Source organism: Calypte anna, chromosome 18, assembly GCF_003957555.1.
Source record: "Calypte anna isolate BGI_N300 chromosome 18, bCalAnn1_v1.p, whole genome shotgun sequence".
NCBI classification, from domain to species: Eukaryota; Metazoa; Chordata; class Aves; order Apodiformes; family Trochilidae; genus Calypte; species Calypte anna.
The window spans coordinates 8,766,663-8,784,833 of NC_044263.1; the positions used below are offsets into that span (position 1 = coordinate 8,766,663).

The 18,171-nt window shown below is 38.4% G+C and overlaps 1 protein-coding gene across 5 annotated transcripts in view; it reads right to left on the bottom strand.

The window, feature by feature from the left end:
• The window catches only part of B3GNTL1 (UDP-GlcNAc:betaGal beta-1,3-N-acetylglucosaminyltransferase like 1), a 100,379-nt gene that overhangs the window by 29,643 nt on the left and 52,565 nt on the right, over positions 1-18,171 (bottom strand). For 4 of the 5 annotated variants that reach the window (XM_030461676.1, XM_030461674.1, XM_030461673.1 and 1 more), the window contains one exon: positions 3,126-3,221. The exons of the other annotated variant lie outside the window; for it this stretch is intronic. In XM_030461676.1, coding sequence (XP_030317536.1) covers positions 3,126-3,221 — 96 coding nt within the window. The remainder of the gene's footprint in view (positions 1-3,125; positions 3,222-18,171) is intronic. 5 annotated transcript variants of the gene reach the window in all.

An 18,171-nucleotide genomic window follows, 5' to 3' on the forward strand; every position in this document is an offset into this window, starting at 1 on the left:
AAGAATAATAGTGCTTGAATCAAGCCAGGATGCTACAATTCACCACCTTAGCAATGCTCACTGGTACAGCTCTGCCTGTACTCCAGATTTCTTTGAGCACTTCTCTGAAGTCACAAGGGGGGTTACTTTAGCTTGGTGCCACTGCACACGAGTGACAAGAGCAGGAGGACAGAATGTCAGAGGAGACAGACAGATAAGGTGCCTTCCCAGTGACCTCCATTTGGGCATTAACAGCAAAGAAAATCTGTTGTCCACTTAGGTAGAAGTATGCAAGGCCAAAACAATACAAAATGTTGAGTTTGGATGCAAACTGGAAGGGCTCTGTCAAAGGTCTGAAGCAGTAACTTTCACACGCACCAAGTTCCCTGCTATAACAGATATGTAACTCTGACATCTGCTTTTCATATTATACAAGACCAAATGCATTTTTCCCTCAGCATAACTTTGTGACACTTTTGGATACAGTTATGACTTTCCAACAATGGTGTTAGCTGTTAGAAGACACCAAAAAGCACAAGAGCTAAACCCAGCATGGGGATAATGTCACACATAGATTTTCAAGTGTGACTTGTGAAGGGTTTAGCAAAGTCCTACTTCTTTCAGTAAGGAAGCACTGTGCTGCTTATCTGAAGCAGGTGGATAAGAGGAAGATCATTGCTCTTCAGTTTCCAAAAAAATCAAGTCAGATCATGGTTCACACGACTCTCTTCCTGGCAGTGGAGAGAAGTTAAAACACAGTTAAACCACTTTTATTGTACTCAGTCTCAGCACACCATCAGAGCTTGGTAAAATCAACTATTTTTAAATACTTAAGACGTTGCACAAATAATGTCTCTACCATTTCATTTTAGTGCATAAAGCAAACCTGCCAGGCTCTTGCCACCATTTCTGAAGAGACTCTAGGATTTTGCATAGACGTTGCTACAGTGACTACATAAAAAGAATTTTATATATTTATATATACATTTTATATATTTCTATTTTATCAGTCCACCCATACTATTAACATAAAACATCAAATCACAATTTTTTCCATGGAAGAATTATCTTCCATTTGTTCTAAGGACTGAAATATGAAGAACAGGTGTTCGGACTTAATTCCAAATGAGAAATGCAGCTTTTTGGCATGGAAACAGTTTAACAAATGGAGGAGGCTGAAATGTGGAGATTTGTTGGCCTGTTTCTATGTTTACTTGTGGCAATATGACACCTAAGGCTGCACTGCTAAATACCATCCCCAAAATGGTGATAGAAGTGATAAAATTAGCAGTCAGAACATATAAACACAGATAAGATCTGTAAGAGGACTCAGTACTAGTTCATAACAGCTCTACTGATACACAGACAAAATCTTTCTTTGCCTCAAAAGAATTCTTTTCAAATGAAAACGAATTCATTAGATCAACATTAAATACTTTAATGTGATAAATGCCAAAAGATTTAGGATTTGATTTTGTGTCCTCTAAACCCACATAAGACAAAAGTTGGATTTTGCTGCTTATGTTCATTGTTTTGTTCTGTCATCACCCTTGTTTGTAGGGTATTATTTTGAAGGCTCTGTATGGGCCCAAGTTTGAGTTTTGACATGCTAAACACTTCACAATGGAGACAAACAAAAAGTTTAACTCATCATTGGTAAATGGTAAAACTAGAAGGACATATCAGGCATTGCAGCTGAAAAATCATTAGGATTAAGACTGTCAGTATATTACATCTGAATAAGAAAAGCCTCCCCCCCCAGCAAAAAAAAACAACAAAAAAAGAACAAAGAGAAAAATAAGCAAATCAAAACTAAAAGCAAAATTGCAGAACAATGGTCTGTTTAACTTAACCTCTTGAACTTTATCATTAGCCTTGCTGTTCTATTGTTGGTACTATGTTTTAGAGTGCTTGCTTGCTTTTTTTGAGCTTACTAACAATGCTCAAGAAGCTAAGTCAAACAGTCTTCAGAGAATGAAAATACAATAATAGGGAATAATAATAAAAAAGGAATAAAGAGTATGGGTCAGTGAATGTGGATTGTAGTGGGAGTCACACAACATTCCCAGCTCTCCTAGTCACCCACCATGTAATTAGGGGCAAATCTTTTCACTGTCTAAACTATTCTGTTCTCTATTTGCCATCCCTTTAAATTATAATTTTGTTGGCAGCCCAAAGAATAATATTTGCATATCCTCATACACACACACACATATGTGTTTATGTCTGTACACATAGTGCATGGCTCCATTTAGAGGCTCTAATACATTGCAGTTCAAATAAGTGAACAGGAATTAGCCTTTGAAGTTATTTTTTTTAGAATATTATTAAATACAGGATTTAAAAATATTCAGAACCACCCACTCCAGCCCTAAAATTCTCCAATTCCACTGAAAGCAAAATGTCTCCAATCCAAAATACAGAACAGATCCAAATGCACCTGAATTTATCTGTTTGCCAGAGTATTTCTAATCCTACCACAATAAATATTGCCAATAGACATGACAGGATTTTATTCCATTAACGTGCCTAACGGTGAGCCTAAAGGAATCAGATTTTACTCAGAAAGGTAATCTATAATGAAAAAAGCCACCCAACTGCTAGTGGAGATACACTTCTCAGATAACAGTCATTTCATTTAACCTCTCAGTTCTGATCCTTTAGGAAAAGCCACTTAACATCTTCTTGGGACAAGCCTGAGCACTAAGACTGAGGAGTGGATATGATACAAGTGGATAAATGGGATTTAATGATAGAATTTTTGTGGCACATTGTGTAATCTCCTCTCCTCCTTTCTTCATTTTAGGAATAAAAATCTTGACTCTTAGCAGAATGCATTACAATCTCTTTGCCATCTTGCACCTTTCTTCCCTCCAATCTCTTTCATCAAATCTACCTCATTTTTCAGAGGTGGTTCAGAATGGAGCTATGAGCTGACTTTTGTCAGGTATGTTCTTCAATCACAAGAGTATTTTATAAAACCCCACATAGATATATAACTATTCATAACAGTATGACCCAAATTATTTTACACCTCAGTTTTTACAGATATCCCTTTGCACAGAGCACCTTAATAACAGGTACAGGGCTTTCAGAAGCTGCTATACAAAGGGATGGTTCCTGGACTACATATCTGTAGCACTCACCTTTCCACCCTCATCAAATTTTCCCACGTGAAAAAACCATTCCCGAGAGCAGAACCAGGTTGGCATGATCACTGTAGGCCCATGGGAGGTAAACACCTAGGGAAAGGTGAAAATAAGTCTTAATCAAAGGCAAAACCAGCATCCTGCAAATACTTGTGCCTATACTTAACCTTCATCAATTTTAAGTATTGAGAAATGCAAGCACTTAACATTCAGCTTGTGCTTAGTGTTTAAACTGCAGTTTAAACAAGCACCTCTGGCACATCACAGCCCCCAAAATTCATCTACTTCTTCCTGCATATTCCATGACCTCTTCTATCATGAGCTGCAACACATGCAGAGCACTTCAAATTTTATCCCAAATTCAGAGATATCTGGAAATGGCACTTTTATGAATAAAGACAATGTTGACATTAAAGGGAATAAATTGAGAAGAACCTTTAAAAGTTCAAGTTCTTAAACTTAACTCTAGAATTGCTGTGCATTGATATTCCATTTTATATTCCTTATGAATATATTAAGTAGGAACTTCCATTGATCTTTTATTTCTGTCAAAGTCAATTAAGTCTTAACCAAGCTTGGACAAAAGACAAGTAAGATGCAATTTATTTTAAATACTACCAGAGCACTGTGGATTTGCTACCCAGTGGTACATACCTTAAGAGGTTGGAAAGAAAATGCAGTAGGGACTGAGAAGGGAGTGGCTATAAATATCATCCTCTTGACTAGTGACAGCCAAGAACTATACAAATTGGTCTTTGCAGATTTAAGCAACCTTGTGGTAAACACAGTGGTGAAGTAAACCAGAATCTGGATTATGGAAGGTAAACTGGCCCTTTCTTTTCTTACAAGACCAAGTTCCTATCCAAACAAGAGACTGAACTTGTCAAACAGAATGTTCAAAATTAAGACAGGGACTGTGCCTGCTTCCAAGAGCAACACAGGAAAGAGAGCACAGCCTGGTCTTCAAAGGCAGAATAAAGAAACCTCACAATTACTGCCAGTCTTCAAACAGTGATGAAAACACTGATCTTATCAGCAGTTGATTTCCTAACATGCTGTACTGGTAATATTAATATTCTTGTATAGTTCTAATGTTTAAAATTGTTTCCATTTATGTCACATGCAGCTAAGCAGTTATATTTTAAAGGTGCTCCTCTTGATTTCCAATTGGTTGTAGCTCCTAAAACTCTTATGTCTGGCAACCTCAATTTCCACAGATAAAACCTGAATTTAAAACCCAAATTTTATGCACTCAATTCTGTACAGACACTTAAGCCAACTCTCCAAGCAAATGAAATTAGAGATCTAATCAAAATTCAACAGGTGATCTACTCCCACTTTTGTCCTGGCATGAACCGTCTGACCAAACACAAGCATCACTTTAAGGTGAAACACCCTGCATGTTAACTCCTGGAATATAATAGAACTTCACTGTCACTAAAGAGGTCCTGGAGTGACCCACCTCAGCACAGACACCTAGATTTTAGTCAGAATAATCCTAATATTAATAGCTATGATCTAAGACATTAGCAGCTTGTTCATAACTGAGATACACTTGTTTCAGGAGTGCTAAATGTCAAAAACTCCCCCCAAAAAGTCAGTGAGAGCTGAAGGAGTCAAAACAAACCTAGAAAAGCAGAGCAGAGATGATCAGTCCCTGCAGGGTTATTAGCTCCATATTAATTACAAAGGCAGTTGAGTATGGCCTGAACAGAACAATGACCAAACAGTAATCCCAAAAGAAAACAACAGTAGGGAGAAAAGCCAGGCTAGAATGCATTGCATTTAATCTCATTTCTGAATGAAAGAAAATCTTCAAAAGAAAGTCTTGAGCTGTTTGGAATATGTGAAATGCATTTGGAGAACCTAGGATGTGATTTCCTCAGTGCAGGCAGGTTTGCCAGAGAACAAAAATGCACTTAATTGTAAAGAAATAGCTCAATGGAATTAATCATGTGCAAAGAGCATGCATGCCAAGTGGTTTAGAAAATCTGTGTTCCAGTGATGTGTACATGCAAGTGAACCCAAATAGAGCAAACGTAAAACACTGAAAAAAGAAAAAAAACCATGAAAACATCATTACATTAACAGAGATAATGATATGATTATGGTTATACAGGAGATGATCACACACTGCCTACACCACTGCTACCTTCCCTAAACCAAAAGCTCACTGTCCATCTCAGAAAAAACAGTACAGAAGAATCACACAGACAAAACTGCTGCTGGTGATGGACTGGCTGGATTGCCACATATCATTTCAGGGTCTTCTTCAATAAATTATTTAAACCTGGAACAGCAAACCAGTGAGTGCTCAAGGAATTGGTAACGAAGCTTTTTCTATGTGAATATTTATAATGCAGTGTCAAAATAAGCTTCAAGAAATTTAAATTGGTGCTGCTGCCACCATGGAGTAATTTCTGCCACCTCACCCCATGCTATGCTAACAATAACATTCATGAAGTTGAAATGCTTTTTTTTTTGTTAACTTAGTTTTCAGCTGGATATCATCCCTGATTCAATAACCACAAACCACACCACTTTGTGGTGTTACCACAAAGGAGGATATAGGAAACCAAGGCACCAAACACAAAGAGAAGAGCAAAACCACTTTTTTTCAGCAGCAGTATAGATAGCCCATAAATAATCTTTAACCTGATGGGGGAAACTGTAAACTCCAAGTCAGTATTTACAGTACATCTGTATTAATTTCAGAGCTTTCCCACTCATTCTGCCACTGGGTATGCAGCCATGGCAGGCTGCTGGCTCAGTAGCTGTATCTGCTTTTCTATCTGGTGTTCCTTTACAAATCTTGTTTCTTTTCTGTAACAGCTCACAAGACTCTACAGACAGCTCCTTTTTCAGAACAGAGTTGCATAATATTTCCATCACTGCAGATACCATCAAAAGACCCACAGGTAAGGGCAGGGGTATATAAGGGATCTCTCTCACCAACCTTCCATACAAATACATCCCAATGATCAAATCTATGTTCAAGTTGTAGTAATAGTAATCATTGTTTGGTACATTCACCTACACAGCCACATATGACTGACAGTTATTTTTTCTGAAATACGTGTAAGTCTGAAGCCTATCCAAAGGTGCAACCAGGCAAGAGTTTATAACAGAACACCCATGTGACATGGAATTACATGGTTTATGGAGTGCTAGGAATATAGATAAATAGAATTCTAGTTATGTAGACAATATAATAACAGTACAAAGTGTTTGCTTTCATATACAGGCTCTTTACCTGAAAGCCTAGAAGGTTAACAAAGACATAAATGTTACTACATGAAAAACTGTTTTTTGCTTTTTGTTTTGTCTTTTTATGCAGACAGGAAAAAAAAATGTTCATTACAACATTTCTGATCTATTTTAATATTTTCAACAGCATACTTAAATTTTGAGGCACACAGTGCATGGGTGCCATCCAATTCCCTGCTCCCCACTTCCCTACATCCCAACACCTCCAGTTTCCATGCTGTAAGCAGGACAGTAATATGAGGAAAGTTGGAAAAGCAATAGTGCTGGGAGAAAAAAGTTGAATTTGTTTGAACTGCTGTAACAAAACTCCGGTGTCCCTCCCTCAGTTTATTACATTCTTACTGCTTTTCACTGGGCCATTCACTTTATGAAAAACACAACATTCCTTTTTATAGCTATTTGACCTTTATACCAAAACACAACAGTCTATACAAACAGTGTTCCCTGTACTATAGGAAATTTTACTATCAAGTCTCTACACTGTTGGATGTGAAACGAGGAAGGTGTGTACTGCCATGGCATCACATTGTCCTGACAATCTCTGCCTACAACAGTGCCACAAAGAATGGAATGCAGGGTAAAAACTCCTTGTATCAGGCTGCACTCTACCTACCCTTTTTTTTTTGTTTTCATCTGCTGCTGAAAGGAAATCTCATAACAAATGTTATGAAAGTAAATATACTAACTATGGCTTTATAGTCTAATACACATGAATTGAATTAGCTGTGGTTTTGCTTTATGTGAGCTAGCCCATACCAACCTCATTGTGCTGGATAATTGAAAGCTGACTATACTGCTGAAAATCTTTTTTTTTTTTCTTTTTTGGAGTTGAATGCTCCTAGTAAAAGCCAATAGCAAGCCCCATTCTTCTAGTGTTTTTCAGAGCTTTTATCTACTAATGAGGATGAATTAACCTACCACTGAAACCAAAAGAATAGATGCATGCAAAGGGAATAGACTGTATGATTTTAGCATGTTTTACATCTTTTTTTTTTCTCTGTAAGCTGCTAAAAGTGGTCTTTGTAACATCCATGCCTTAACAAGTCTTTCTAATTCTTGGAGAGTTTCCAGTATTTAAAGAGTCAAGTATTTACAATGGAAGAATTACTCCATCCAGTAAAATTAAGCTTTCTGTACCAAGAGGCTGTCTACTTGGCTTGCTGTTTATGCTGTGCTTTTACCACAAAAGAAGGAAAACAATATACTTAAAGTCATATTTGCAGATACTAAATAGTGGTTAGAACAAACAAGAAGTCTGCTAAGAAGCAACACTGACCAGTGCTCATGTAATAAGTCTTAAAAATTATCTTTCCATCTGTGTTTTGAACTGGTCCTTTGGTATTTTCACAAGATGAAGACTGAATGGGTCCTTTTAGATTTTTGGAACAATACCCAAATGAAGGTCACATAACTGAACTATGCTGAATTAATAAGAACTATATATGTTTATTCAGTGATTTTCACAGCAAAGATCTATGAAAAATGAAAGGTAACACAAATGTCCCTTTTGCAGTGATAGGACAACTCCACAGACTTCCAAAATCGGTAGTGTTCAGAACTTCCACAGGATCAGCAAACTTGCTGTATTTATTTCTATAAAATGATATGTCTCTCGGACCAGGTTTTTTTTTTCCTTCACCCGGCTGGTAATTACCATATGTTTATCTCAAGGAATACCTGACAGACACCTGGTCGCCCAAACCTAGCAGGGTTCCAGGACACAAAGACAAGAACTGACTCATCTCAGGAATCCTGGAGATATGTATGTATCAGGCCCATCTTGAATGAAGTGACCCCCCCCTTTCTTTTGGGGGATAAATATCCCTAGGAAAAGACGGGAAAAGTGTGTGCGCGCTTCTTCGGCTCGACGCATCCTCAACTCGTCACCCCGAGTTCCAGCTACAGAAACACAGAGCAGCGAACTCAACAGCGAAACCCATAAGCATCAGCCCGAGGAACCTGGCCCTGAGCGGACAGTGATATTTTCTCTCTTTTGTTTCTCCCTTTGTTACTCTTAACGACCATCGATTAAGGTGATTACTTTATACAAAAGGCCTTGTTGCTAGTATAACCGGCTTTCCCTGTTTAGAAATAAACTTTTGTAACTAATTTTAAATCCAGCAGTCTGGTTACTTGTCAATTCAAGCGTCGTCAGTGGCTGAATTTTCCTCGCAATAATATAAATATAAATAATATAAATATAAATAATAACTCGGATCGTAACAAATGGTATTTCTTGTGTGTGTTTTCCTGCTATAGGCTTGTAACATTTAGAGGAGGTAAAAAGAGAAGTATTATATCAGAGATTAGACTCCAGATTCTGATTATTTAACAACTGCAGTAGCAGAATGTTTTCTTTAGGAAATCAAAGCAAACTTTACCCTAAAGCTCTCCCTTATGTCTTCCATCATATCACAAGTATCAAAGTAACAAATCCATTTAAGTGTCCCAAGAGAGATGAATCTGCATTCTGTATCACTTCAAAATTGTGAATATGAGAACAAAGAAGAGACAGGAAATTAAAAAAAATAAAAATCAGTTATTTCATTTTTTTAGAAAAAGAAATTTCACTGCTAGTGCAAAAAGCTGTAATGCAACACATTTCAGTGAGGGGAGAGGGTGGGGGATTAAACTCAAATGCCTTAATTCTAACCTTCTGCACATTGTTTCCAATCTTTTACCCTACAATACACCTTCCCTGAAGGATACATACAAACTGAGGAGGAAAAAAAAACCCAAACCAATCCAGGTTCTCAGTAGTTTTTACACACACATACATTTTTGATAATGAAAGGCACCTAATTCATGTCAAGAACCCAGCAACCTTTATCAACAGTTTGGTTTTCAGCAGTGCCAGAAGACAAAACTGGAAAGATCTCAACCAATTCTGAAAACACACAGAAATAAAAATTAAGTGTCCATCAATTTGTAAAAGTCTGAGAAAAAACAGAGCTGAGAGAACTAGAAAGCTTTTCCCTCCTATCAGCATTCTCTGGTTTCAGCCTCCCAAGGAACTTGTTGATGGGTTTATATGTGGGATTTGGTTTTGTCAGTTCTTCCACAGTCTGGTCCACATTTCCTTTTTTTTGGGACTGCCTGCTCTACGAGCAAAGCTCTCATAGCATGAGTAGTTTGAAGGTCACACTGTATCTCTGAAATTTGGCTCTAAGTATGCATCAGTCCTGACATTTATTCCTACCTTGAAGTCTGTCTGAACTTGACATTTTTGTCACTGGTTTGAATTAGATACTCTTCAGCCAGCCAGCCAGCCAGTCAATCTATTCAGCATGTTAAAATATTTTCACAGTCTCAAGAATTCAGTGGTAGGATAGAAGGTAATAAATAGCTCAAGATCTTCCAAGTGGAGGCTGGAATGAATTAGCTTCAGGGCACTTATGTTCCAACTGGAACAATACAAATCAACAATAAGGAGCAAGGATTAGGGCCCAGATTTGTCCTGAGATGTAGAAGGCAACATGGGCCTCTCAACCACAATGAATTTGCACCATTCAACTCACCTAGGATCCCTGTGGCCATCTCCAATGCATACAGTGGTCCTCCTAGAGAACAAGGCCTCTAAATTCACTACTTCAGATAAGTACCATCTTCAAATGATGAATATCTGCCCAAACCTCCTCAATTCCTGCACTCCTATAATCAGACAGACTGTCCAAAGCCCCATGGATCCTCACATTCCTACAATCAGACTCTCTAAAGGAAGACAGTTGAATCAGAAAAGAAAATGTTGATTTTTCAGCTGCCACAAAAGCTGAGAATCAGTGGATGAAGCAGAAGCTAGAATTTTACTTAATATAACTTAAAATCTGAACACAGAAAAGCATTTTTGGCTATACAGGAAACCAAATACAATTATAGTGCCAGCAGGGAAGGCTCTACTAAGCAGCTCGTCTGATTTATATCTTTAAAAACTTCATGGATTGCTCAACATAACCACTCTTTTTTTTTTTTTTTTTGGTCACATACACCCTGCTAAAATGGTTTAAGATTTGAAGGTTTCAAATTACTGAACTACATATTCTGAAAAAAAGTAGCATAAAATACAAAAGCACAAAAACAACACATCTTAGAAATACTTTTAAATGTATTTTTTATTTCCCCATCGTTACTCTGTAAAGTTGATGTGAAATCTTTGATCATTTTCCCAATATTTAATAAAATTGAACTCAAAACTTTGCACATGCTACTTGTGAAAAATAAAAGAGAGGAATCCAAGATGAACTTTCAGCAAAGATTTATGTTGTTTTCTAGTAATCACATGCAAATTTTTATGAAGATTGGTCTAACCTTTTTTATAGTAACAGAAGACACCAGTTGGACATTCTGTTAGGGAGCAGCAATATCTCTGCCAGCATGGATGGAACACTCAGTGCTACAAACTCCACAGAAGAGGAGTTTTACTGCAGCAAACAACCCATGGTGAGGAATAACTGTGACTTCGAAGCTCAAGTACACCATAACAAATGTTAAAACCAGTCAGAGTATCAATCTGATCTCCCAGTTAGGCTTTATTTAACTTAGTTTTGTATTGAGCACAATCAGTACATAAAAAATTCTTCTATAAAATCTTTATAAGTCTCTGTATTTATTGCATTAAGACATTGTGACTTCCAACTTTTATTTTGACTCTGGACATCCACTGAAATAGATGAGAAATTAAGCTTCTCATTAACAATATATGATTTCTAAAACTGAAGCTTTTGTACAAAATCAAAAAAAAGCACATTTCTAGAATTACAGCATCTCTGCCCTGCAATATCCCTGAGACCACTTTTGGCCTGCACAAGCAGTTCTGGATGTTCTGAATCCAGAAACATCTGCAGCCTTCCCTGCACTCCACCAGAAATTCAGGAAATCTAACACTGTGAATTAGACTCCCATGTTTGGTTTAATAACAAGCACTATAACCTCTTTTTGGAAGTGGGGAGCTCTGCCCTTTTCAAAATTGTGCCACTTCACAGGGAAATCCTGTGGAAAAATAAACAGCAGAATCAGAAAGACCTCCGTCCTGCAGTAGTGAAGTCTAAGTTCCAAAATCAGCATAACCTCAGAAATAATTTGCTAAATCCTGATTCAGGAAACCAATGCTCTAGTAGAATTTAGGTAGGCAAGCTGCATGAGGTTAAACATTGAGCTAAGTTAAGACACTTGTGAAGAGCAGTTTTTCACACAAGTTCAGGTCTCATTCTGCCTCAGCACAATTCCTTGGAAGCTGGAAAGAGGAAAAGGCAGCTTTTGAAAGAGAAAAAAGATCTTGAAAAATATGCCAATTCATCTATAAAAGCTACCTTTATGTTGTGAAGGTTCCTCACATCATCTCTACTAGCAACAAGTCATCCAAAGGAGGCAACTGAGCTGGTGAAGGGATCCAGCACAGATCCTATGAGGAGAGGCTGAGGGAGCTGGGGGTGTTGAGGCTGGAGAAGAGGCGGCTCAGGGGAGACCTCATCACTCTCTCCAACTCCCTGAAAGGAGGTTGGAGCCAGGGGGGGGTTGGGCTCTTTTCCCAAGCAACTCTCAGCAAGACAAGAGGGCAGGGTCTCAAGTTGTGCCAGGGGAGGTTTAGGTTGGAGATGAGAAAGAATTTCTTTCTGGAGAGGGTGATCAGGCATTGGAATGGGCTGCCCAGGGAAGTAGTGGATTCTCCGTGTCTGGAGATATTTCCAAAGAGCCTGGATGTGGCACTGAGTGCCATGGGCTGGGAACCACGGGGGGAGTGGATCAAGGGTTGGACTTGATGATCTCTGAGGTCCCTTCTAACCCAGCCAATTCTATGATTCTATGATCTTTTCTAATTTGAATTCAGTGAAAGAATTGCAAGAGGTGCTCTTCCAAACACAGCTAAAGCATTTTAGCTGTTCTTCCAGTTTCATGATAATAAACATGTTCTATCTACCCCTTCAGAAAAAAAACTTCAAATACTGCCAAAAGCCCATAAAACTAATGAGGTATAATACCTTCAGGACTTGTTATTCTGGCATACTTCAACCAACACCCTGTGAGAACTGACAGCAATGCTGGACCTATGGAATCCAGGCTGTGTGAGTGCAGTCAGTGGTCACTGAGGTACCAGGCAGAGCAGAGTGAGGGAACTCCAGCAGCAGTTCTCTGGCCTCAAGCCTTCAAAGTCAGCAACATCATTTCTAAATAGGCAAAAAATACTGACTGGCAAGTCTTCCAGCTTGCTAAGGAAAACAAAGAAAAGGCATTAGCTCTTTAAAGCTCATGGAACATGAAAAAACATCCTGTCCAGTTAAAATCAATTTATCCTTGTTCATTGAAGTGTGAGATAACTTAATTCAGAGAAGTAGATAATATAGTGATGTTATTGCTGTTATTTGTACTGCACAACTGCCACTGAGGATAAGGAAATAAAATATCCTCTAGGCTGAGAAAAACACTCCCCTTAATAGATTCCCAGAGGAAATGATGGAAGTATACTTACTTTAATCCATACAAATGCTTTAGTTGCTTCCCTGTACCAGGTATGTCAAGTTTTTAGCACTGAAGCTAAATATGTGACACCTCAAGCACTTTAATTTGAACAGTTTATAACAACTGCTTCCCTTCATTTCCAAGGAGAACTTCTCACATGTTTCATTCTACACAGTGATACTCTGTTTATACCAACTGCCACTTAGAAAAGACATAAACCAGGTTTATATGCAGTATCTGCAAAATGTAAAGTTAAAAAATGACATGAAGTGGCTGTACCTTGTTTTAAGTGAAATGGATGTTTCTGTTTCCACTTACCTCAGTGAAAACACAGGTTGCCTCCACTGACTTCAGCAGAATTACTGCATCCAGTGCAAAACTGGGTGTAATGTTTACACCTTCTGATCCATAATACATTTCTGATGTATCTACCAGCTCCTCTGCAGGCAGACAGGAGCTCTCAGAGTGGAGGGATGTTAGTTCTGGCATAATACGATGCCAAGCATGGACTCAGGGCTTCCAATCAGATCAGTGAGTCAGCAAAACTAATTCATCACTACTTTGACCTGGGATCAAACTCATCATTAGCAGATGTGTCAAAATACCCCAAACAGAGGCATTTCTGCAGATTTATGAAGCCTTCGAAAAGGGCCTGGCCAAACATCAGGTCATTTGGACATCAGGAGCATATCTGAAAGTTTTTTAAAAAGTGTAAATACTTTAAAGCACAGCTGCAATTTAAAACCTCCCATTTTTATACACAGAGAGCAAAGCAGAACAGAACAGATTGTTTCAGTTGGAAGGAACCTACAACCATCCAGTCCCACTGCCTGACCAATTCCAGGATGACCAAGTTAAAGCAAGTTGTTAAAGGGCACTGTCCAAATGCCTCAAAAACTGCCAGCCTTGGCTCATCAACCTCTCTTGAAAGCCTGTCCAAAAATAAGACTCCTCTGTTTTATCACCACCAAGAGATGACTGGACAAATCTTGCTCAGCCTTATTGTAATTCTTTTGTTATTTCTGTGCCTTATTCTCAATTTCCAAGTTGTAAAGTTTCCAACTTTCCAAGCCATTACTTCAGCTCAATTTCTGCACATCCTTCTCTTTAGCATTTGCCTTGCTAATCCCACTGTGTTCCCCTGGTCACCCCACCCCATCCTCTCCTCTCAAGTGCTTGTACCCAGCACCAAGCCCCCAGTTGGGATGGCAGCAGACATCAGTCTGCCCTTCATGGCACCCAAATTCAAATATTCCTTAAGTTTGAAACAACCATCAGACAAAGGAAGGGGATGTCTTACAGTTTGACTTCAGGGAGCACGACATAAACATGCTAGCAGGAAAATATCAAGGTCTTCAAGAAAAGAAAACCAAACCAAAACAAAAAAAAGGGCAAAACTTGAAACTTCCTATGCTGTCACAGCTGTTCTGGTCCTGTCATTCTGTTTAAATATTTTTCAGTCTAACAGTCAAACAGTTTAAAAATAACATAATGTGTGTGCTGTACAACTATCAGTCCTGGATTAGCTCATTTCTGCTGCAACATGAGACCTATCACCTCTTCACACAAATGGAAAGAATTACATAGAGGAAACTTCTAAGATCAATGCCATGACAAATGATTCAAACCTCCTTCTTTCTTTTGCTAAATCATAGAAAGCTAATTATTCTTTTGATAACAAAATGTTCGTTATAGCTCAAAGAAAATGGTATATTTATGATTTAAGTATTTTTGGCAGAAGTTCAGTAATAGACATTATAATGACATAGAATTACTTAACAATTTTTTTTGATTCAAAGAAAAAGATATGTACCCTGAGGGGTTACTTATCTTTTTGAGCTGCACAAAAGATTACAAGAATAGCTATCAGGAATTCAAATCACCTTAGTCAAGGTAAAAACCACCATGCCTTCTTCCTAAAGTCATTGCATCTCTTAATGAGGACACTTTATAGAAATTGCAAATTACTCTAGCTTCAGTGGTCATTTACTAGAAATGAATCCCAATGTTTACTGCACAAACGTAAATATAAATTAGAAGTACTATGAAAGAGGAATGGTTCTATAGAAACCTGTTCCTCTTGCATGGCTGTATTTTAACAGATGTTATTTTCACTGGGTGGCAAATTTTAAAAACTCAAATGAAGTTTTTCCAGTGATGAACACTGACACAAAGCTTTGATTTTTAAGTATATATCAGGTATTTATCTTCCACCTTCTAAAAGGTGGTCAACATTCTTTCTGTTTAAATCAAACTATGCATATTTTGACAGCATCTTAATGTTTCACTTTTTTTTTTTTCTTCTCACTTGTATCACCTGTTGTTGCAGTAGTCTTGTCATTCTGAAGTGTTTTAAATATTTCTTAACTTACTACTAACAAGGTAATTGGTATTCTCTTATTCTATATAATTTCTGGTTAGCCAGTTGCAAACAGAAGATATCCCTAGCACCACAGCTGCTTCAAAAATCCAACAACAATTTTAAACATCAATATTTAAAACAGCAGCAGAAGTTAAAATCCAAAATCTGTGCCATATTAAAAACTACAGTCTTGTCAGGAATATCCTTAATGTTCTAAATATTTCTGCTTAGTTGAAATAAAGCACTCCCTTGACAAAAACATGAAAGCAAGGCTTTTCCTAACACAAGACAAGCCTAAGAATTTTTATGCTGTACATTTGAAGCTCTTCCTGAGCGTGCAGGTTCAGTCAATCCAGCTGCTGCACTGCTCCTACAGAGTCCTTGGACTGCACATGAACCCTGCAGCTTTGAAGGAATTGCAGAAACACAGGAATCTATTTCATGCTACTACATGGGCTTGTACTGTAATTAATTTTCAACAGTTGGGGCAAAGTATGAGCTTTTTAGGGCTTTGTCACTGATTGCTTGTCATAAATTGCCCTGTAACACACTGGCTGTGTCCTACAACCCCTGGGCAGTGCAGACCTTGTGCTGCCAGGTGCCCACCACTCACCCCCCTCCTCAGCAGGGTGGGTGAGCAAGGAAGATTAAAACCTCATGGGCTGAGATAAAGGCAACTGAACATCACAAATGCCAAGGCTGCAGGCAATGTCCAGCCACTGCTCTGGGAGACAAACACCCCCCTGCCCCCCTGCTTTCTCTTAGCTTTTCTTGCTGAGCAAGGCATCATCTTGCTGGTGGCATTTGGGGTCAGCTGTCCTGGCTGTGTCCCCTCCCAGCCACCCCACATTTCCTGCCCACCCCCAGCCTCAGGGACTGCCAGGGAAGTGCTGAGCTCCTGCTGCCCCTCCAGCTACACACAGGAGGCACAGCACTGTACAGACTGCTATCAGGACAGTGAAATCCCCCCCAGCCAGGCCAAATACAGCTTCATTTGTATTTTTAAAAAGCTTTTAAAAACAGGCTTGTGCATTTTTTTGTCAGTACCATGAAGCAATCTCCTCAAGTCACTGTGTTTCTGATTATTTCCAGGGATTTGAAGTATCAGTGAGCAAAACCATGAGGTTTTAAAATGTTCATCTAAAAATGAGAAGTGTGTCCACGTATTAGCTCTCAGTTAAGAGGAGTAAATGGCTTTCCCTGACTTGAGCAAAAGACAGAATGTGGTGCTAAAACCTCTAATAAGTAAACTCAAGATCTAGTGACAGATGACAAGTTTCAATCCGGTAAGGAGAAAACTTTACATTAAAAAAAGGCTCTTGGAACTTGCAGATGATTTGTGTCACTCTTGGACATTAGATCACTTGGTCTCAAAATAAAAAAAAATTGTTAACACAATCTGATGATCAAAGAGTGTCACTAGGAAACAATATAAATATTTCATTTTGTATAAAAAGGTAAAATATCAGTGTCCTCTGGGAAAAAAAAGCTAGTCACATGCAGAGTTATGAAAGAAATATTCAGAGACAAAAGGTTAAAATTCAGCTCTGCTGGTAGATATGCTGCCAGCCTCCCATGAGCCATGCCACCCAATGCCCAGATGCTGCTCAGGTGCTGAATCCTCTCAGGCTGACACTGCACTGACTGACCTGAATGCAGCAAAACCAAACTAGATGCACATTTCAGTATGGAACAGGTAACTGAAGCAATAGTAGAAAAGAGGAGAAAAACGGAGGGGTGGGAGGGTGATGGAAATAAAAGCACCCTGTTGAAGACCTTTAGGCAGGACCCAAAAGCTGCAGATAAGTCTGCAAGAATTTGTAGAAAAGCCTAAAAGGCCTTTAAAAGTGAGCAAATTGCTAATTTTTGCTTCCTTTATGATTTATTCAGAAAAAAAACAAAATAAACCAAAAAACCACCCAAGTCAGTTTTGGCTTGGATAAAGAAACCAGACTATGACAAGAAGTATCTGCTGCTTTCATCAGCTTATCCCATAACAGCAACAACTCACAGGATCCCGAGGTCTGCCTATCTCCTCAGCTCAGAAGAGGTGATGTGGATAAAGCTAATGCCTTTCAACAAGTCCCAACACATCTTGTAACTCCACAGTTGAGTCTAATTCACATGAAGTCATCTCAAAGAAAAACAAAAGTAGCATGATACACCAATTTATTTTATAAATGTCTTCATTTACAGACTAAAACATGTGGATATGATTTTAATACAAGTTTTATTTATGAGCTTCCCAAATCCATTCTAAACTACCCTACGTGAACTAGACAACTGTAAATTAACTTTAATGTACCTTCTCAATACTTGCTGAGCTGTAGAGGCTATTATATCATAAAAATCTCTTTTACTGATTTCTTATTACCCGTGGAACATGGACAGAATAATTTCAAACATTAATTAAAAATTACTTCCCTATCACTAACTTTTAAGTTTTTCTCTGAAAGTTTAGGATTCACAGAAAGCAGAAACAGCAGATGAGTAAGGGAACAGTCAAACTGTAGCTGTCTTTTCATAAACATTGCCTCTCACTGCAATCTGCTTGAAACTTAAGGTTTAGCTCAGGCTGCAAGACATTCCTAATCCCACAGATACTGATCTGATAAAGGGTCCCAGTAGCAACTCCCAAAGAGAACCCAGGGGATGCAGTTGCACACTGTATATCTGGCATATACCAAAATAAATCCAACCACACATAAAGCTTGTTCACAGTTACGCCTCATTTCACATATGAATATAGACCACATGTCTGAGGATTAATCTGGTGAACCCAATCTGTCTCATCCAGGAAACAGGAACGTAACAATTGGGTTACAGAACTGCCAATTATTTCATATAGACCAGCTGTGTACAGAGCATCTTGTGTTCCCAAACACAGCCCCTTACTACAAGAAGATTTTCCATACAATGAGCCCGAAACTCAAAGCACACCCACGTGGAGCTGAGCTTGTA